We start from the raw sequence: 22,947 nt of genomic DNA on the forward strand, positions 1-22,947 counted from the left end.
GATACACCAAAAACAACAACAGAAAAATGCCAGCGGATTCATTCAGGCATCTCCTTACCTGTTGTTTTACCTGACAATGTACTTAGTCCCAACTTTGTACAAAACCAGAGCAGTGTCAATCAGCTCTTGTAACACACATCCTACTCTTAGTAGTCTGTTTCAAGTAAGCCATGATGCATTTACACAGTACGTTCTGACTGGTTGTCCAGTATGATTTGTTCAATCAACAATATTGAACTTAATACATTCTCTATTTGGGTTAATAGGGTCATAATGACCTGTAGAGACTGTAAAAGAACAATCATTGGCAAAGTCGATCGCTCTCACTTAAGAACACCAGGGGCATAACTTTTAGTTTTGCCTATGTTTGTGTTGGTCTCACGTATTATTTTTAATAATTTACTGTTTGGAAATGACTGTTGGCCATCTTGGAATGGTAATTTGAAAAAAAAAACCTACAAGGTGGTCCCCTGTGCGTCAGCCCAAATGCACATGCTTGGGCGGTCATGTAGCAAGGCTTTTTGTTTTAGTTTAAGAGAAGAAACATTCTAAGATGGTCACTAATACAGTATCATCCAAGATGGCTGATGACCATTTTCAGGTGCCAAATAAAGAAATAAAATGTGTGTCATGCCATGCAAATCAATTGAAGCAAAGACTCATGTATGTGCTTTCATCACCAAAGTGGGTGTTGTGGTGGGAGATCATTGAACAGACAGGTGTCGAGAATGGAAAGCAGGGAGCGCAGCGACCGAAGAGATCATCAATAGGATTTCGAGGCAGGAAAAAATAGTCCCTCATTACTGGACTGAAAGAATTATAGGAGGCGAAAGGACGCAGAATGACGAGAGAGCCAGTCACTGATGGGCTAATGTAAAATGTGATTGGACAATGTCTAACTAAGGGAATGGCATGAAGAGGAAGCTCAACGAAAGCCGATAGTTTGCAATTGGCTAACCCAACCCCTCTCTAAGTACTTTCCAGATTGCGATACACTCTACCTGTCGACTACAGACAGCATTCCCCTTCAAAGGCAGCAGTAAAGCAGTGGTCATTCACTGGGCACAACCTCATATAGTGCAATAATTGCCTTTTGCTTTTAAAACATGCAAGAGAATGCTTAGCAATGAAAGCTGTGGTCTGACATGAGGGCTAGCAAAGACTGCAATTACATTTCAAGGAGCTTTGGTTGGAGTGCAGTGTTAAAAGTCTCTCAGCCAGGAGCCGGACACATGATAAATGAATAGGTATTTGCATTTCCCTTAATATTTTAGCCCCCTATGAGCTCAGTATTTGTGCTGGCTGTCACAGCTTAGATTCTCCTTGTCAAAATACTTATTGCGGCTGGCAGGGGGAACATGGCCGCATTACTCCTTAATTCCTCGACTCAATTTCCTAATTGCTCTGCTGGCATGCGAGAGCGGTGCGCGCGTCGCGAAGTACGTGATCTATGGATCCTGCACCATACTGCTGTACTTTTGAAAATGAAATGCGCTGCTTCCAGGGGTGGGGGATATATAGCAAGCAGGCCTGCTTTCCAGCATCTGCCTGCGCCAATGATCCTCTCCTCAGGGGCGGGGAAAGGCTACGCCCTGCAGGGCCTGGAACCCAGTGGAAGAGTTCAAAGGTTGGGTAAGAACGTGCCTTGTTGTACGTCACCCATGCTGGCACTTGAGCAGGTGTGCGGCCCGGTAGTGTGTGACGATGAGCGAATGTGCAAGGGTGGGAATCCATCTTCCTTTTCCAACCGTTTCTTTTTACGTTCTTTTTTTTAATCCAGCGTCCGACCACTCACAAGCATATGAACTGCTGGTGTGAACACTTTCTGAAAATAATTTCAATATAGTTTAGTTGTTTTTGTTCATAAACTGTTGACTACAAGCTTATAAGGAGACAGCTGTTTGGCTTTGGGTAACTCACATTATCCAAACTATCTGTGGTTGCCATTTTCTGAGAAAGTTCTACCCAAATCCGTAGGTGCTGAAAATTAGTATAGAATTATGCATTCCGTAAACCTATAAATTCAGGCGTACTTTCTGAAACGGTACCTTTTTTAATCCTACATTGTGCACCGGTATATTTACAGAGTAGGTTTTTGCACAGCTATGCCTTGTAAAAAATTGCACAGCCATATATTATATTGAAATGTTGTGAAGAGTCAGATATTGCACAACTCTTTGTATCTCTGTGATACACACTGTACACCTAAATGTTAGGATTCCATGTTTTGTACATCTGTGCATTCAAAACTCAAATGTGGCACACCCATATGGTGTGACCTATATACTGTGCGCAATACATTGAACAGTCATGTTTTGTACAGCCATGTAGTATACCTAAATTATACAGCCAAGCATTGTATAGTTGTACATTCAGCACCTACATGGTGTACACATTCAGTTTGCAGCTATATCTGGTACATTAACATTTTCAACAGCCATACTTTCAGTCGTACGTTGAAGAGCAATGCATTTTACAACTGTAGCGGGAGGCCTAAAAGTTGTCATAGCACTACTTCTAGGCACTAGGTGTGCTGGTGGCGGGGGGTGGCAAGACATCAGGTATTAAAATATTTGGGGAGTGACGGAATGCAAAGGGTGGTAGGGCTGGATGGCAGAACACGAGGCATGTGTAACATGTTGTAGGGGGTCACAAACGTAAGGCATTATTGAGGTAGACTTTACTACCCCTGCAATGCTCTGCTGAGCAGCGGAGGACGGTGTGGGGTGTCATACATAACATGTTCATGGTTTTGTGAATAATGAGTGTGTTTTTCACCTCGGGCTTCAGAGTAGCACCTTAGACATCTCTAACTTCATTGAAAAAACATACAGGTTTTTCTCTGGTACCCTGCTATAAGTTTAAGTCCTGTAACATGACATTTGTAAAGGGCAGCTCTGACACCTGGCCAGTATCTGTCTATGTCAATATCCATAAAAACAAATGGTAAAAGTGAAGAAATCTGGTATTTTTTCCCATTTGCAATATAAACCTTTAAAAAGTCATTAGAAGTATCTGGCAGCTATCTAAATAATGGCTAACTGATTATTACATCAAACAGAGGGATAACTGTACTAGGGCAAATGAATACTTATGACTTTTCACAAATTCTTTTCACCTACAAGCTCTGGACCGTTCCACAATAGCAAAACTTATAAAAAATGACTGGTATTTTTCTCCGAGAAATATGTCAAACCTAGCTGCTGCTTCTTCTGCCTCCTAGCGCTCAAATGCGTACATTTGGGTACCTGATGGTTACATTTTCATATAGTACACCAGTATATTTTTCACTCATGCATTTTTTTCAGCCATGCATTGTCCAGCTCTGCATTATAGAGGCATATATTGGATGCCTGTGTATTGTACACCACCATAGTGTAGTGATGGCCGGCATGGATCGGGGTGGTGAGGCGGGTGGAGGGAGTTGTACAAAATGATGAAAAAAACATACCTCTTTGCCGCGTCTCTACTCCATTGTCACTGCGTCCCTCCTCCGTCTTCTTGTCGCCTCTCTCCCAGCCAGAAACAGGAAGCACATCCAGGCTTCCTGACCAATCAAAACGCTGCAATGCAGCATTGTTATTGGTCTGAGCACCCTGGTTCAGTGCTGGGCCAGAGAATGGGTCCCTGGGCATGTTCTCTGGGTGGAGAAAATGCAAAGTACGCATGATGGCCAATCCGTCACTGCTCACTTACTGGTGTGCCCACCATTCCTACCCCCTGCTCTGAGAGCAGAGCAGCCCCGCCCCGCAAAGACTATGCAGGAGGAACAAATAAAATGATAATAAGTTATTATCATTTTATTTTTTCTTTAACCCCTTTCCTGCGGCCGTATTAGTGCCGACGGCAGCACTGGGAAGGTAGTGCTGCCATCGGCCAATGGCCGACGGCAGCAAGGAAGGGGTTAATTCCACCGCTGAAAGCAGTGCGGTGGAGCTCCTCCGCCTTAGCAGAGGAGCTGCCACTGCCATTGTGTGCAGCATAGGTAGACCCTCACTTTCGAATGTGCAGTCCTACATACTGGTTTCCTCATCCTTCATGTTGCATATTGATAGAATGTAAAGATAGTTATTGTCTAATGCTGTGCCACGCATTGTACTTTCACATGGTGTCGTGCAGGTGCAGGATTACTATATAGGCAAAGTAGGCTCTGGTTTAGGGGCCCCGCAACAACGGATCAAATTAATAATGATTTGATCTTGGAAGAAAATGACAATCAAGCTTTCTTAACCCTTTGGCTGCGGGGGGTTATTCCCCCGCTGTGCTGGGGGCAGGGGGCGCGCACAGCGCCCCGGTGCTGATGACGAGCTGAGCTCGTCATGAGCCACGGTGCTCGTGCGTTGATGACGAGCTGAGCTCGTCACGGCCACACCCGTTTCCTTAGAACGCTCAGCACAGCGGGGGAATTATCCCCGCGTGTGAGCGTTCTAACGGCCATGACGAGCTCAGCTCGTCATCAGCACACGAGCACCGTGGCTGATGACGAGCTGAGCTCGTCATCAGCATGGGAGGGGTAAAATATTGTTTCCAAAAGATAGAAAAAAAAGAATCAACTCAAAGAAACAGCATCTTTACATTAAGGACTCTATAGAGAAAACACTGCATTAATGTAATGTACCCATTCACAACTTAAAGTACATAAACCAGAGACATCATATTCACATACCAGTTTGTCTCAGAAAAGCTCATCTTCTGGCAGCTGTCAGTTTGTTTAAAAAAATCAGGTGCATTGGGTATTTATTTTTATTTCATTTATTTGTTTAAATTTATATGGCGCACAGCTACCCAACAAAGGGTTTCCCGGCGCAGCAGATCCCAATGTCAATGCGGTTACAGAAAACTAGATATAGGGTATTAGAAGATAATGTTCAGGGGGGGGGGGGTCGACACATTTCGACTGCCTGGGGCCCCCCACAGGGTTTAATCCAGCACTGGTGCATGTACACACCTATAAACTCGAGCTCTGAATGCTGGCTGCTGTTATTCTAACCTTTGGCAGAGGTAGTACTCCATGTGCCCAGCAGGGGTCGTGAGCTGCTATGTTCGTCTAGCTGGGGGACTGGGCACGGTTACTGGGCCTCAAGCGCACACCGAGCTGAAGAAAGCTGAAAGCACAGTAGGCCATGTGCTGGTCTTTTACACTGCCCTTTTCGCCTCCGAATATCTTAGTATTTTGAAAAACACATTTACCTGAAATAGCTTCTCTAAACAAATTTAGCCGAGGCGTCGTCGGCCCTTCCTCTTTGCTCTGTTAGCGGCCGGGGTAATGAGCCGTGCAATTGGCTGCGTGACTGCAGCGGCCGTGTTTACCATCGAACAGCGGGTGCAATGAACGGCGGGACCATCTCGCCAGGTCTCGACAAGTCAAGCTGCCCGCCTGGCTCAGCGGTGGCAATGCCATTTACAGCAGGCTGCGTGTTCCGTCCCGCAGTGCGCCGCAAACTACTAATGCACGGATGACTGCGGGAGCACGGCAGGCGAGCGAGTACAGCTGACTCACCGAGGCTCCTCGGGACAATTTGTGAGTGGGCTTGAGTGAGCGCCACGGTCAGGAGACGACACTGCAAAACCCAGGGCTACATTATTTATGTGTACGTCATATGTGGCCGCCTGCCTTTTCAAAGTACAGCATGTCGTCGGAACACCACCTTTCCCGTCCTGGCTGCCCTTTATAAATGAATGCCACCAGATGTGATAATCCAGCTGCTGCAATCAGATGAAAGCAAGACCACCCACTCCAGCAAATTATTTTTTCAAACGAAACCACAGGCTAGAAAGTTGTCACATTCATGGGGTGTCATTTGGTCACCTTTCTTACCTCACTGACCAATCATAAAGCAGCTTAGTGGCATACAGTGCACTTTACTGACCCTACATTACCCATTGAATGGTCAAGAATATGTAAGATGGACTCCAAGTCAAGTTTGCTTTCAAAATCAACAAAGCTGTTATGGTGCTTATAGTTAAACTGTAACAGCACACTTCAGACATTGTAGTAAATGGGTTTACTGAACAAACTGTTTATCCTTATGTCTCAATGCAAAACACGGTATCTAAATTCCCACTTGGAGATTTTTCAGGGATGTCCAAAAACGGTGCACGAGGGCTTTATAAATGCCGAATTTTCAAGATTTTCACATAAGAGATATTGATATCCAATTAATCTAATTAGAAGTTAATGGCATAATCTGTGGTTATCCTGATGAACTGTGGTGGACCGTCCATCTTGGATTTAAGGTGGACACTTCCAGTGCATATGTTTAAAGCCTTGAGTGTGACTTCATAGCACCTATGTATAACCCCATACGCTGCTTTGACTTCCTGTCCTTGAACTCTACGCAATCTGCTGTTATCCTTCTGAAGGTGTGGCTTGATCTCTGAACACCATGCTCCAAATGATGCGTTGCATCGATGTATACAGTGGCCAATCACACTCCCTTTTTCTGCCGGTTACATCTCTCCATGTATATTCCAGAATCCCTCATGCTCTCTCTATGGACTTTACAAACTCTGAGTCTCTTGAGGTCCAGCAATGACCTAGCAAGACACCTGCACTGCACAGGGGTGGCATTCTTCTCTGTTGTATGATAGTGTAGAGCAGTGGTTCCCAAACTTTTGCCTCCTGAGGACCCCCACTGAGTCATCACTGGAAGCCGGGGACCCCCAAGCAATTTGTAGGATTTACATTTCAAACATTAAATCAGTAATTCGAAAAAAATGAACTCATGTGTGCACACAAAACAAATACTCAAATTACTAATGATTTTAGTGGCATATTTACAAGCCCCTATCACCATGGGAACCTCACTTTTTGAGACGTTTCCGTGGCGAAAGGGGCTTCGCCTTATTTACAAGGCAATGTTGAGCCACTTAACGTGGCTTAACTGTGCCTTGTAAATAAGACCCCCTTTCTCCCAATGCTTAGCGTGAAAGTGGTGGGCAGTGGGTGTTGCGGTGGGTGTTTCCCCTGCAACACCCATTGATTTGGACACTGCCCCCTATTTACAAGGGCAGCGTACATAGGAGGCAGCGCCAAAATTAAGGCCACGGTAAACCTGGTCTTAACTTGGCAAAACAAGGTGAAATTCTTCATTTCACCTCGTTTTTGGAAAACGCCTTAGATTGTGTATGTTCAGAAAGGTGACCCTTCCTGCACATAATCAATCTTTTTAAAAAAATGAAATTTTCTAACTTCCATGTGTGCTGCATTAAGTAGCACACATAGAAGTGACAAAACAACATTTCAAGATTGTTTATGTGCAGGAAGGGGGACCTTCCTGTACATAAACAATCTTACCTTGTTAAGCGTAGCGCCAGCGCAGCGGAAACGCAGGGCTGCACCATATTCTTGTACATATGGTGAAGCCCTGCGTTTCTGAAGTGGCAGAGTGTGTTGTTAAGACAAGGAGGCTAACAACACTCTCAGCCACTTCAGTTGTATTTTATATTGAAAGAATTTGCAAGAATATGAAAAAGGTTAATGGGAAGGTTAGTGCTGCATCTCCGTGACTAACTTTTCAATGGTTGGTATTATTTCGCTGTACGAGGCTCCTGCTCCTGCCAGGGCCAGACTGGAAACCCAAAGCATCCCTGGCAAATGATTTTAGACCAGTCCCCATACAATGCACACCAAGTGCAGTGAGTGAGCCTGACCACTACAAAGGGGGCTTTGGGAGGCTCTAACCCTAAGAAATTTAGGAAACAATGATGCATTATATTAGCTTTTAAAGAATAGTAAATGAAGACCTGACTATGCAGAGTACGAAAATCTTTCTGGGGGTTCTTCAATGTTTCCCCACTATCACCCTCCAACAGTGCTTCTCATCTCTCCATAGCACCTCTGTCATGTGTATTTCATTTTTTATAGCATCTCTCATACCATTGTAGGATGGCAGAGCAATTCACATCACACACATATAGAGACAGTGAATCATTTGTGTAAATCAGTGTATGGAAAATGTTACATAAGGCAAAGGGGAGTACAGGTGTAGAACCCACATGTCATTCATACTGGTAGGCATTTTTAAAGAGTGCTTGGTCTGGAGAAGTACAAACTTAGGATTCAGAGCATAACACAGTGGTTAGGATTGACTTATAAAAATTTAATTCCACCCAAATAAACCTTTATAGCAGCATCAGGATAATGAAAGACTGGGAAAAAACATAAGTCACAAACTTGTACCTTGCAGTTTGCAAGCAGCTGTGTGATGACAGTTTATAGGTCGCTGTGCTAGATTACGATTGTCAATTATGAGCTGCACTTTAACAAAAGAATCTCTGACAAAAGCAGTAACCCACTGACCTATGCATATAAAATACTGTTTTTTAAAATGCATGTTACCTGTTCTTTGCAGTAAGCATCTGAACCCTCTGTGCTACATTAGACAAGTCAAAGCTGCTACTGGACAAAACTCATATCTCTCTCCAGCAGGGACAGTAATAACTGGTGTTATCTGGACACTTTTATTGTTCTTTGAAAACTGCTAATTAAACAAGATACTTTCCAGTACTTTTAAAATTGCTGCCTGCGGACCCCCTGGGAATGTGCCAGGGACCCCTGGGGGTCCGCGGACCACAGTTTGGGAAACACTGGTGTAGAGTTTATAAGCGCTTCGTACACCTGACAAGGACATGGGGCACTCTGATTTGCATCAGGTTCCTGGGTGCCCTTTGGATCTACATTGTTGGAAAGGGTGGTGGTTGTAAATTGTCCTGTGTGGGAGGCGTTGATGAGGTATGGCGTGACTTTGTCACCATACTTCAGTATGAAGCATAGCCGACAGTCTGAATGAAAGTAATCGTGCTTGCTGATTCCATCTTTAGGAGTAGTCTGTATCCCTAGAGATGGGGATAAATAACCACAGGTATGATACGGAGTCCACCGGGGAGCCTCAGAGCCCAAACCCCTAGGAGTACTGTTAAATAACCAGGAAGTACAATATGGAGCCCATCCAGGAGGGCCAGAGGCCCTACTTTTTCGTCTCACTTCTAAATAATGAAAGAGTATTACATTGAGCACAGCGACAAAGGCCTGAGCTCTGGGGCAGTGTATAAGCCATCAGGTTATGTATATGTACCTTACAGCCCTTTGGAGCCTACCTGGGAGTGAGTGATGCTAGTGAAGCGTGCTGAGAACAAGAGGTCCGTCCAGCAGTGGAAGTCATGTACTCCAAGAGTCTAGGCGGTGTCATGGATGTTGCGGTGGTCCGCGTCCACCAGTGACCGTGGCTCTGGGCCATAAGTGCGTCTCTCTGATGCATCTCCCTTGTAACGAAGCTGCTGTCTCCTACACAGCCCTTGATCTTTTTCAAGTCATGCTCTTTTTACGCTCCCTCGGCATCCTCAGCCCTACAAGAGAGCTCGGTGTCATCTGCAGGCAGCAATGACTTCCATTTCAGCTCCTCTGCATTGTCACTTAAGGATTCATTAAACAGTCGCCAATTACAGGGAGATCCCTGTGGCGCCTTACTTGTCACCTCGTTTTCCTTATTATTAACAGTGTTTACCATCACTCCCCAAGTGCTTTCGCAGAGTCAGCTGTAGCCCAATTTAACAAAGTAAGAATATAGTAATTTATTGCTTGCTTTCTACCTCGCGCCTCCACAGAGTTTCCTGTTTTGTAGCACTGTAAATACGAGGTGCCACACTTACCAGTCATACTCGGGTTAATGGTCTCATGAAGATGAATAGTCAAGTTTAGCATGCGGGCGTTCAAAACTATGACGTGGACATAAAGCTCTGCAGCGAGGGCTTAAATCATTGGCCTATCTTACCAACATGGCTCCCATCCATTGACTGCTCATCTTGTTTATAAGTCACCCTGGCCTGTACTGTGTCAGTATTAAATGACTCCAAACAAAAGGTGTTGACCACTGTGCCAAGTGGTACACTGCCAAATAAACAGTATCAATGGAACTCATTGGACTGGTACTCCATTGCAGCCCTACAAGCAGTTCAGTCCCACCCTGGCCCCAAAATGTTCAACTAATTGATGCTGTATTTGGCCTTGATAAACCTCCAATTAGAACATTGGAATGTTGGTAGCTCCATCGAAAACAATGGAGTGCTCCGGTCTTATAATGACTGGTATAAGCCTGGAGCTCCAACATTCCAATGTTTCTTTGTTCACAGCTCTGGCTGTGAACAAAGGCTTCAGGGAGCCTGAGGGGATTCCAATCCCCTCGCGCTTCCATAAGGCTTTGTTTTTTAGGTCTCGCGACCTATCAATGCGCGCAAGCGCATTGAGCGTAGCGAGAATTCATGTCCTCAAAACGCTCGTGAAACCAAGGGTTTTGTTCGTGCGGTTTTGTTTAAGTTCACGTGAATCACGTGACCAAACAAGCACGCACATTCACGGCCGCACAGCACATCAAAGGGCTTCGCCCAGCGTGCGCTCTGCGGCTTCTCCTCCCCTAACACGCTTCTCCTCCCCTAATTAATCATGGCTGGCCGGCCGGCCGGCCGTACTTTCAGTTTCCCTTCCCCCGCACTTCATCTTGTTGGTATTTTATTGAAACAGGACACTTTCACTTCTCTGAACCGTGCGCAATGTAACTCCAGACTCGCACATTATAAACGCACCGTTTCAAGTTATAAATATACATTTCTTTCTCTGCTTCTTTTATTCAGCGCTATCCGTTCGTAGGCAGCTTCAGAGCGCTGCTCGGTTAATTCGCCAAATATTTCCCTCCCGATAGCAATGCAATTTTAGGTGAGCTGCTGAGGTTTGTGTTTTTTTTTCATCTAATGTACACATGTAAGACGATCTCCTGCTGCGTGCTTATTTATCAATGGTGGATATCAACAGTTCCTTTCAATTCTCATAAAAGCATAAAGAAAGACACAGCCCTTGTACTCAAACAAATTAATAAGGAAATCCGACATGAACTTATTAGTCCCCAACAGTACATTACAGATCAAAGCAGGAATTCAGAAACAACAAACAGCCAACCTCTCCATGCCCGCTCAGAATAACTCCAAACAATTTTGTTTCTGGGAGTTCGTTTTCTCTTACTCAGAAAACAGTATTAGGGCAGATTTTGACTTCTGGTCCTCCGTAGACAACACACCTTCACAACTCCCAAACAAGTAAAGGCAAGGTCTAATTTCAGTCTCACTAATCTGGAGATAACAACTGCCATCTTTTCCGATACAAACGTTCAGCACATTCGACAGACATGCTTGTCTCTTAAATGAATTCCCAAAAGCAAACCGTGAGCCATCTCCTACTAAAAACTACTACTGTAGCTCTAGCCTGTCTTGTTTGGCCAAGATCGTTGCTAAATGTCACAAATCAAATGTACAGCTACAGAAAGCAAAATGATATTCTTAGCCTCTTCCATTACGGATTTAGAACAGGGAAAAGCACTGCAACTCCCACGTCTGGTTGTGGGCTGACAACATTTTACAACTGCGTGACTACCATTTCTGCCTCTTTATCATACTGCTAACATTGATGACCACGGAATCTATTCAACACCAGAATACGCATGGTGGGCTGAGTCCTGGCTTGGTTCAGGCAATACTTATAAAATGGCCATCACCTAGTAAACAAGCACTGGCGTTGCCAATAGGTCTCGTTTAACTTTTACTGTCAGCACTCTGCCCTGATTGTCAACACCTCAGTCGGGTGGCCATTTACACACTAGCCCAGCGTTCCCTCCAGCCTTGTGATAATACCACCCTTGGAGACAACCAATAGATCTCATGCCACTAAGCATTTAACATTGACTTTACTAGCCGTGGGTGGCCATTGACGCACTAGCCCGGTGTTACCTCCCGCTCTATAACATAACCCTTGGAGTCAGTTCCGATGCTACTATGCATTTTAATTTTGATGTCACCATCCTTGGTACAAACGTACGCACGTCCACTTAGCAGCGTTGTGGGGTCTACAGTGCTACACCACTCGCCAAGCTAAAAAGTATGAACGCTCATATTTGTTGGTCAATTGTCACGTTTTTGCTGTAGCTCACTTACCTGGTCTTAACTTTTTAAAACTTTTTTACACTGTCCACCCGCTGCCATTACTTTTTACAATTGCTTTTTCACTTGACCAGCCCAACTCACTTCTGAATCTGCCTGATATACCTGATTTATATGTATCCTTAACGTGTGGTACACATCCCTGCCCCCCTTCTCTATGTTACTCTTCCAACCAAATGCATTTTTACACCATTTGTTTACATCCCCAGCTCCTCTGAGCCTCTTCCCACTGCAAACAAAACAAGCATTGGTATAGCCAATAGGTGTCGCTTTTGGGACCTTCTAAGTATTTCTTTTTTTTCACCTTTTGCACACTCAACCACAAAACCACCACCACACATACAACCACACACACAACCACACACACAACCACAAAACCACAAACACGCACACACAACCACACACACACAACCACACCGTCAGTGCACACTTTCACCAGGCACAGACACCATCAGTCGTCCGTGCACGCTTTCACCGGGCACAAACACCACCAGCCGTCAGTGCATGCTTCCACCAGGCACACACCACCAGCCGTCAGTGCACGCTTTCACCAGGCACACACACACCACCAGCCGTCAGTGCACGCTTTCTCCACGCACACACACACCACCAGCTGTCAGTGCACGCCTACACCAGGCACACACACACCACCAGCTGTCATAGCATGCTTTCACCAGGCACACAGACACCTCCAGCCATCAGTGCACGCTTTCACCAGGCGCACACCACCAGCCTTCAGTGCACGCTTTCACCAGGCACACACACCACCAGCCTTCAGTGCACGCTTTCACCAGGCACACACCACCAGCCTTCAGTGCACGCTTTCACCAGGCACACACACCACCAGTCGTCAGTGCACACTTCCACCAGGTACACACACCACCAGTCGTCAGTGCACGCTTCCACCAGGTACACACACCACCAGCCGGCAGTGCACACTTCCACCAGGCACACACACCACCAGCCATCTGTGCACACATCAATTGTTAACGCATCCACAAATAACTATTGTAGCAATCGCAGTATGGTGCTCTTTACTTTTAAACATATTCATCTAAAGCGAGCATGCCACCATTGCTACAAAAATAAATACACATTTTATTGGCCTACAATAATAGAGTTTTGTTGCAATTGGTGTTGCAATATTTAAGAATGCCAATAGCTCAAACTTAATTAATGCGAGACCTATTGGCAACGCCAGTGCTTGTTTTTTTTGTTTGAACATTGTGGCCGCAGGTGGCAGAATGTTCTAATAGCCTTATAGCCCTTCGTAGCTGGGCTATACCGACTATTAAAGTCCCTCTCCCTTGTTAAAGGCCCACGCTGGAGAGGGCCTTTAATAGCCGGTATAGCCCTCTACGGCGGGCTAAAAGGCTACAGTATATTTGTCTAAGACTAGCCTATAGTAAGTAATGCTGCATTCAATTATAGGACAACGAGGCCTGTCAGAAGGCTTACATATCTCAGCTTGGTGTTCTGGTAAATAGATTCCTCTTTCTGTGCTGTTAGACAGCCTTACAGGCATGTGAACCCCTGTTTCCAACTGTGATGGCGTCGATTGTCTCCATCATTTCCGTTAGTGGCTCTTACTTGCAGCTTGACTGTGACTCAAGCAACAAAATCAGAGAAGATCAGAGTAGACCACGTGGCTTTAGGGAGTCCTAGTGTAAGACTAGGCCTGGCCCTATTCTTTGAAGCTACTGGAACAGCCCACAGAGAACAGCATATGAAGAGGCATTCAGAAGTCACTAGACCAGTTGTTGTGCATTGTGTAGTGTGAGTAGGTTAGCTTAAGTGGGCCCAGCTCTTTTTAAGGTAGCCATGACTATGAGGAATAAGCTAAATTGTTAACAAGAATTGAGGTGTTTGCCAGAAGTTTGCTCCACCATTGTTTATTTTGTGAAATAACGTGATTGTTGTAGGAAATCGTCACAGTGGAACATTGCTGAATGAAAGGTTTGAGGAGACATCACACTTGGGTTTCCAGTAATGTAACCAACGAAACAGTTTTTATTACTGAAAAAGCAGTGATCTTCATTAGACAGTGAACAATTTGCACTATATTGCTTAGGTTTCTTTACTGACCGAAGTCCATATATGGGATGCTACTGTACACCTGCGTGACATCAGAGTGGATCTCGCCATCCCATTGTCTTGACTTATTATTCCGCTGGTCATAAGCTTATGCACCTTTACATTTATTCCTGATTTACCTTTGTCTAGCATCAGCCCCTCCTGGTGAATCTATGCTCGATTATTTCTGCCTTTGTGAGAAATTCCATTAGTTTCCCACCACCGATGGCCACGTGCCTCCACCGTCGTAAGCCATCTTCTTTTTCGCACGTTTGTGGAGTGGGGAGGCATCTGCCACTGACAGAAATTCTAGAATTGTTCATGTGACATGTAAGTATAGTGCCGGGTTCCTAGAGATGCAGCCCCTAGACCTTGAGCGGCTTTAATATTCCTGGGTGCTCCCCCACCCCGTGCCCCAAACACCCCTGAGTAAGACAGTGTTGTGTCCTTACTCCATGTGTACCCCTGGCTCTCATCTGGTGCTCCTCCTCGGGCTCTCTGTTTCCAGTATAAGACAAAAGTAGTAGTTCACGAGTCTAGCTTTTCAAATTATACAGCTACATAGTTCCTCATTTAATTATTTATTTATTTTTCCAACGGTCTTCAAGACCACTCCTACACCAGAAGGGATTATTGGGGTGTTTTGCAGACAATGTAGTTAGATATTATTTACATAATAGTCTTCCCCGACCCTGACCTTGATGTCACGCTCTCACTAACTTGCTTAATATAGTATTTTTTCCCTTTGCTGCTAGCATTTAGGCATTTCTCTATGTGTGTACCTTTACCTTCTTGGCCACCTTCCCTGCCCCTATCTGCTTAAATTTATGCCCCAGGAAATTGATGACGCCCCTACTTTGACGATGTTCATTTTTTTTGCTAGAGATTTTGGAGGGTTAATTTCAGCATCATTGCTTTTGTGGCTCTAAAAGTGCAAATATAGCCATAAAAAAAGAATTGCATGATAGAGGCACAAAAAAGGACACTTCCTCAAAGATCATATCACATGGGTGTGCCATTGCGGAGGAGCACAACAGTCCTTGTACAGTGCGATCCAAGATATGTGGTAATACAGCAAGAAAAATATCATGAAAACCTCATACCTGCAAAGTAGGACACATTCCAACTGCGCTGCTGACTGAGCATTGTCCAACTCCTGTAGCGCAGTGAGTGCATGCAGAGCCTCTCATTCAATGCTTTAACAAGGAGGCACAGGATGAACAAGGAATAATTGACTGCATAGAGCATTGAGTAGAAGGGCCTGTAATTGACTGCATAGAGCATTGAGTAGAAGGGCCTGTAATTGACTGCATAGAGCATTGAGTAGAAGGACCTGTAATTGACTGCATAGAGCATTGAGTAGAAGGACCTGTAATTCACTGCATAGAGCATTGAGTAGAAGGACCTGTACACTAACAGTGTTAGCTACATGCATGCCTGTCTACTGACTTACACACAGGACTTCATGGAGCGATTCTCTTTCTTTCAGGGTGTCCCAAAGCCGATTGCAATCGAGCCATGTTCTGGCAACAAAGCCGCGGTCCTTACTGTCTTTCTTTGTCTCCCGAGAGGTCCGTCAGGAGTTCCTCCACCTGGACAATCAGGTAAGAAGTTTTCTTTTTGTATTAAGAGTATGGCTTGTCACTGATAATCTGTCGATAAAGTGTGATGTGCTCTTGCGGATGGCCACAGATCCGTCCTCTGACTGGCATTGGAGGTGAAAGTGTATTTCTAGCTCTACATTAAAAGGATTGGGCGAAGTGTCTTTTCCAGTACTTGATCCTGTGCTTACAGAGCAGAAGGGGCAATGCCCAAACTCCCACTGGAACTTTTCTTGATATACTAGAAGAAACAATGTTTTAGTTTTGCCTATTCTTTCTCTCAAGAATCTAGAGCAAGCCCTACCATGTTGGAGATTTTTGCTAAAACTGCAAGGACTTGATCGTCCATTTTCCTGAAAAAGAGTTCCCGAGCTCTGATAGTCTTTGCCGAGGCCTTTACTCACAAGAAGGTACAATTGATCAGTGCCAGTCTCCTAACATTGCTGTGAAATCTGTAAGCATGATGATCGGTTAAAATGATGTCCGATGCTGTATTGGTGCACCTTCTCCAATTTTATGGAGTATGAGAATAAAGCCAGGCACTTAGTCCTGTGAGCAGGTGAACAAGACCTGGTACTTAGCACTTTGAGGAATGATCTTATGTCTGCCTCAGGAAACTCTGATGGCTGATCTCGCAGTAGTCCTAGTAGGCTCCTTGGTGTACTGGTGTAGCCTTCCATAATGCTGACATTAGACCCATACAAAGGAGTCGAATTGTAGTTGGGGTGTATTTCCACCAGCTTATTTTTGGGCATGATATGGCATGCCTCCTAGTCTAGATACCACTCCAAGCTGAATGTGAAAGTTTTTCATATCCTTGGCTGGTGGTCTTGTTTGTCATGTCAAAAGAAAGATAATGACCTGTACAGAGCAGCATCCAGAGAAAAGGTAGGTCCCTAGAGCAGTATGAATGCTATAATGTAATGGGATAATCCTAACAGTGGCCACAATATTTTTTCCCAGTTTTGCTGCCAGGTTTGAAAAAAATGTCTTTCAAATCTTATTCAACAGATATCTCAAGCGATGTTCAAGTCTTTATTTGAAGTAGTAAGATTCCTTGATGATAGTGGGAAAATTAGCATATTGCTAAAGTCTCAGTGACCCGTGCTGTAGTACATTTTGTGCATAATGCAGAGTCATTTGAACTTTATTCAGTCTGTTTCCTTTAATCAGTTCAAGCTCTTTGATCCTGAGATACAAAGTTGGAATGTGAAAGCCTGACAATTACCCTGACTTCTCTATAACACTGTGCTATTCATGCTTTGAAATCAGATTCTAATACATGCTAGCATACATGTTTCTTGGCACAGTGAAGCATTGAATTAAACATTGATCCAATAAGAACATGTGCATAAATTGATGGGATGAGATGAATGATCTTCTACCTGAATGAGAGCAGGTATTCTTGGCCTGGCTCTACGTCAACATAACAAGTTCAAATATATTGTCTGGCAGGAATATTGTATCCTAAATGTCGCCTTCAAAAACATCGTAACATTGGATGAAGAATTTTTAATATTGACTCCAGTGAGGCTTTATTATTGAAAATGATAATTAGGGCACCATATGTCTTTTGGACGGTGTTTTGGTTGCTATATTCTGGTAACATATTCATTGTCATGTAGCTGAGTTAGATGGTTATCTAGCAATACCCCCAGTTTTTTCCGCTATTGTTTCGACTGTACACACGCTTTGGCATCCACTTCTGGAGAACAAGACCGAATGAGGCCAAAATGGTCTCTATCATAGTGACACGGTGGAGGAGATCCTCTGTATCCTCCTTGTGGCCTCAGCAGATACATTTACAAATCAGAATTCTCCATTTTCTTGCACAATCCGCTCTTCATCATTTCTTTGTTAAACTCTCTTCAATTCAGGTCAGACAACCCAGTCAATAGGTTGGGATACAAGCTTGACTTGACACCTCGGGGCATTCTAAGTCATCCCCTCCTTCCTCTAATCAGCAATGCGAGGTCCTCGCCACTTTTTTCATTCAAAGGTCAAGGACATTTACAGAACTTTTCCTCAAACTGCAATCATAACAGGCCTTTCTCACCTGCACAGCGGCGCTCCCACACTCTCTGTTTTCCCTGTGCTTTCCTGAAGCGATGCGCACCATCTGCAATAAACTCAAATCAGGATCGCCAGCAGACCCCCTTAAAATGGATCAATTTCAGAAATGTTTACCTCAGCTTCTCTCTCCTTTCTATGATTTTATCAATCTGTCTATGTCCTCTGCTGTAGTCCCCTTGTCTTGGAAACATGCCAAGGTGGTTCCCTTACTTAAAAAACCTACACTGGCTGTTTCCAAGCCAGAGAATTTTCGTCCTATTTCTCTTCTTCCTCTGGTATCTAAGATTACTGAAGCCTACATCAATTCCATTCTTACAGCGTTCATTGAAGAAAACAACTTGCTAGACCCCTCTCAAAATGGCTTCCGCCTGCTTCACAGCACTGAAACCGCCCTTCTGGCTGTAACGGAACATCTGAGGAGCTCTCTAGATATATGTCTCACTTCAGCTCTGATCCTCCTGGACCTAAGCGCTGCATTTGGTACAGTGTCCCACCAGATTCTAAGGCAGCACCTGGAGGATATCGGTATTGACGGCCTGGCACTGAGCTGGTTCACCTCCTTTTTATCTGAGCGATCCTTCCAAGTGTCTGTCCCCCCCCTTCTGTTCTCAGGTGCATGCTGTGTATCAAGGGGTTCCTCAGGGCTCCGCCCTGAGTCCTACTCTATTTAACATCTACATTCAACCCCTGCCAGCAGTAGCCAGGAACATAGGATTCATTGTGGTATCCTACGCGGATGACACACAGCTGGTGGTTGCATTTTCTGACAACTCTTCACAGGATGTGCTCAAATTCAAAGACGATTTAACAGCTGCTGCCGATTGGATGACATCTAACGGTCTTCAACTGAATGCCAGTAAATCTGAGATGTTGCTGGTAAAGATACTGATCTGTGGAGTGAGCACTGGTGGCCTTCCACTCTGGGCCTTGCACGTGCCCTGAAGCAGACAGTTAAAAATCTTGGAGTATGTGTTGACACTGCTTTGAGCTTTCAGGCTCAAACTAAAGCATTAGCCGGTGTTTGCTTTGGACTTTTAAGCGGTCTCAAATCCCTGCTGGATTTCTTTGACTCTACCATCCATCAGGTGATCATCCAGGCCTCTGTACTATCCTCACTGGAATATGCTAGCTCCCTGTATTAGGGGCAAAGAAAGCAGAGATTCATCAACTACAAAGGGCACAAAATGCTGCTGTTCGGTTGCTCCTCGGCCTGCCGAGAACCTGCCCCACCTCAGATTCCATCCGCAGACTACATTGGCTTCCGGTAGAGACACATATCCAGTTCAAAGCTCTCTGTACTGCCCATAGAATCATGAATCTCCAATCTCCCGACATCCTAGCTAATCTTCTTACGCCCTACATACTCTACCGACAGCTGCGTTCTATCAGTCAGCACCTGACGAATGTACCCCGGTTCAAGAGAGCACGGGCAGGAGGGCGCTCCTTCTGTGCTCTCACACCTAAACTCTGGAATTACCTCCCTGTGAGTATCAGAAGTATTCAAAATAATGTGTCATTCTGTAAAGCCATAGAAACCCATCTTTTCCCTACATAATCTGCTCTCCTGTGCATCACTTTGTCTGCTCCTTGTCAGTCTGCCTTTTTGTCAGTTTGCAATTAGTGCTGGAACGCCCCTTTGCTGGGCCAGCTGTGCGCTCTATAAAACGTATAACATACCATAACTTGTACAGGGGTGGCCAGTGGTAGAGTCACGAGATTGGGGTCTAATTGACTATGTCATTTTACATATTTGATATACTGCGGACCTATCCCCAAGGTTCAGTGGAGCCTGTTACACAGAAGGGTTTTTTCCATTGTAGCAGAAGCTTCTCAAATATGAGATGCTCAGGGTGGACTATAGAACATCAGAATTCGAGATCCAAGAAGCAATGGGGATATAATTGGTTACACATGATTGAGCGAATACTAGGCAACACACTGCTTAGTTGTGTGTTTTTCTACAAATCTACATTAACCACCATTTACAATTTGAGGCACAAAGTGGATAAGTAATGCTCAGATGTGAGATTTTGTTGGTCAAGTGCTGACTCTGGGTTTAGAATCCTGGCCTCTGTATTTCGGGATCCTCAACGTAGCCCCATGATAATATTGTTTGATCCTGGGCAAATCACTCCCCCCTCCCCATTACTCTGTTCTGTTACTTCCACATTTGGACGTGGTTGCACACTGGTTGATTACTACTACTGAGCAGTCAGAATACAACAAAATAGGACTCTGCACATAGAAGCTGCAGCGAGGCGAAGAGCTCACCTCACCAGCTCCTGTATGCAGTGGTTTACAGCTTGGAGAAGGGCATTTCTGTCACCACTAATCTTACTTTTTTGCATTTTTAAGACACATTTCTCTTCTGTTTTTTATGGATAGTCAACTCTGCACTCTGCTTTCAGTACGAAGTGCTTCGTAATCCCACTAGGCTTGTGAAAAGACATTGTAAACCTTTACATAAATACAACAGTAAAACTTTATTAGGGAAATGCATTGAGGGAACTGAGATAAAGTACTGAGAAATAAAACACGATGAGTTCGGTGTATGAGTTCAGATTATGACAGCTATAAAATCCATTCGTCGTGTACAGGTGCATCAATTTCCATGACAGGCGCAGTGGAGAGACAGTTTGATCCTGTCATGATCCAGCGACGGAAAGCATGCGTACTTAGAAGTGCATATGTTCAAATTGGACTTTTGACGCTAGTGACAAGTGCTCCCTAAACCGTGCTGAAATTGAAAATGCCTCCAAAAAGTAGTTCTAGCACAGGCACGGGTTGCCAATGTCAGATCAGAGTGTACGAGAGATCTGATGTAAGGATGTGCGGAAGAAAAGTAAACTGGTGCGGTTTCAGGCGAATGCAGCATCACTATATACCACCTCAGGGAGTTTAGACTTTTAAGAGCACTGTGTTCTGTTTTTTGTGCATTGCAAGAGTGTTCTCTTCTTAAATTAACAACAGTGTTTAAATACTTTGGCACAGTTTGACGAATCTTCACGCAACTTTCCCAAAAAGTGTCTTCAACATCATCTCCTTCCTGGAAGGTTTTGGATGATCTGCAAAGAGGAGGCCAAGAAAAAGTGGGTGCGGGCCCTAAAACATGTTCTCCCATGCAGTTTTCCATGGGAAAATCAGGCATAGCTACTCTCAAAACATCTGAGCGGAATTTCCCCAAATTTGGTTGAAAGCTAGACCCTGATCCAGATAGCGTGCGTTTTGTGATTTGATGTAAAACCGTTTGGTAGTTTTTAATACATTAAGGCTCAAAATGTATGTATATTTCACACCACTGAGGATCCGTGATGGATCTGCAAGCTCAAGCACATGTTGTGATTTGCTAGCCACAACCTGAAGGAAAAGTTGCAGCCGCCATCTTAGGACTTGGGGACCCGCTGGTTGGGTGCTGCTCATGTTGATGGGCATCTTTAGGTAAAAAAAAAAAGCATAGATATTCACTCAAAAAAAGTTTAAGATGACATTACAGCTAGGATTTCTAATAAAAGCTTATTTTAATTTATTTTTAAAGCTTAGAAATTCACTGAAAAAAACAAAGGTTAGGAGATGTTATAGTTAGGTGAAAATGCCAGTAAACATAACATTTTAAACTAACAAGACCACAGAAATTCACCAGCTATAGGTATCTCAAGTAACTATAGCTTGTGGCGTAAAGCAACTATATTTCGTGCTCTCGCCATGCACCGCTTCACCCTTCCATAATACATCACCCATCGCATGTTCTATTACTGCATTAGTAAGATCCCTAATGGCATCTGAAATTACAACATTGATAATGTGTGTGATGAGGGCGCAAGTGACATTTTCACCCAACTATAATGTCCCTTTAACCATTGGTTTTTCAGTGAAAATTATATAAATATATGTACTCAAAAAAAGTATTCCAGGAATCAGCCCAATGGAAAGAAAGATTTTCTAAATGTTATGAATTCTCTTTTTTGTGTGGGTTATTTACAGAGTGCACACTTAACCCCACAGTGCAGCGGAGTGCTGTACATGCTGATAAAGTATGTTTACTGCATGGGGTTTGCAGATGCATGCAGAGAACCTTCATCAAAGCAGAAGGGGGATTTAGTAAACAGCGGTGTGGGCAGATTTATTTTAAGACCTTTTTTAAGTGGATCATAGAGCAAGTATGAAGTGCAGACAGGATATTCCGTAGTCTTGGCGCATTACGAAAAGAATGTCTGGCTCCATGTGCGTATTTGATGAATCTATGGACCTTCATATCTCACCAATAAGGAGCTGTGGGTTGCATGATTAACCTGGAGATTCGAGGTGAAGACTTTGCAGATGTTCATCCCTTCACACCCCTTCCCTCCGGTTTAATGTTTTAATTGTGTTAAATCAAATTTATCACATATTATGTTCCAATAATATTCAATTTTGTTACATCGTAAAGTGCTCTAATGCCACTTGGTGAAGTACCGCTATAGAAAAACACAGAAAATAAAATTTAAAAAAAGATTTGTGCCCGCCAGTCATTTTCGAAATATTGCATACGTTGCTGCATTTAGTACAGTTTTTCAGAAGGGTGAAAGGGTTATTGGGCTTTTTTTGTATTCATGACCTTTGAAGGATAAGGTGGAGTCATTGCAATAGAACATTTGCAAAAAGGGACGGACTCCAAGCAAAACCATTCAATTTCATATTCTTAAGATATTTCTGAATTTGATATTGGAGCAGACCACCATATAAAAAACAAGCATTTGCAATACAATAGGTCTCGCATTAGGAAAGTTTGAGCTATTGGTCTTGTAAATGACGATTTTTTTATTTATATGTTGGTTTTGAAAATAGCTAAATTAATAGCTTTGTCATTTACAATGCCAATAGTTATAACTTTCGCAAATGTGACACCTATAGCATTTGTAATGCAACATATGTTGTATTTACGTGACTTAGATGTATTGATATTACAAATAACAATGGCTTTTAATTTTTTTAAATAATTAATACTTAAATAGAAGTGATTGTAATTTATAATGGCAATAGCTTAAACTTTTGTAAATAACTTTTGTGAAGATTATGTTCAGTGTATTTTATTGTGACTTAAATCCAAGAACAGAAGTGAAATATTAACATATGTTTGTGACATTTGTAATAAAGCTTGATACATTGAGAGAACATATTTGAACCAGTTGTTGTTGAATGGTTGCACAGATTGATGCTGGGGTGGCGCTGAGTGATG

General features: G+C 43.8%; 1 protein-coding gene across 1 annotated transcript in view; it reads left to right on the plus strand.

The window, feature by feature from the left end:
* Positions 1-22,947, plus strand: part of ATRNL1 (attractin like 1) — a 1,808,663-nt gene that overhangs the window by 1,637,162 nt on the left and 148,554 nt on the right. The window contains exon 25 of the mRNA XM_086919594.1: positions 15,548-15,662. Within this exon, the coding sequence (XP_086775720.1) occupies positions 15,548-15,662 (115 nt within the window). The remainder of the gene's footprint in view (positions 1-15,547; positions 15,663-22,947) is intronic.

The sequence above is a fragment of the Lissotriton vulgaris genome, chromosome 5 (assembly GCF_964263255.1).
Source record: "Lissotriton vulgaris chromosome 5, aLisVul1.2, whole genome shotgun sequence".
Classification (NCBI taxonomy): Eukaryota; Metazoa; Chordata; class Amphibia; order Caudata; family Salamandridae; genus Lissotriton; species Lissotriton vulgaris.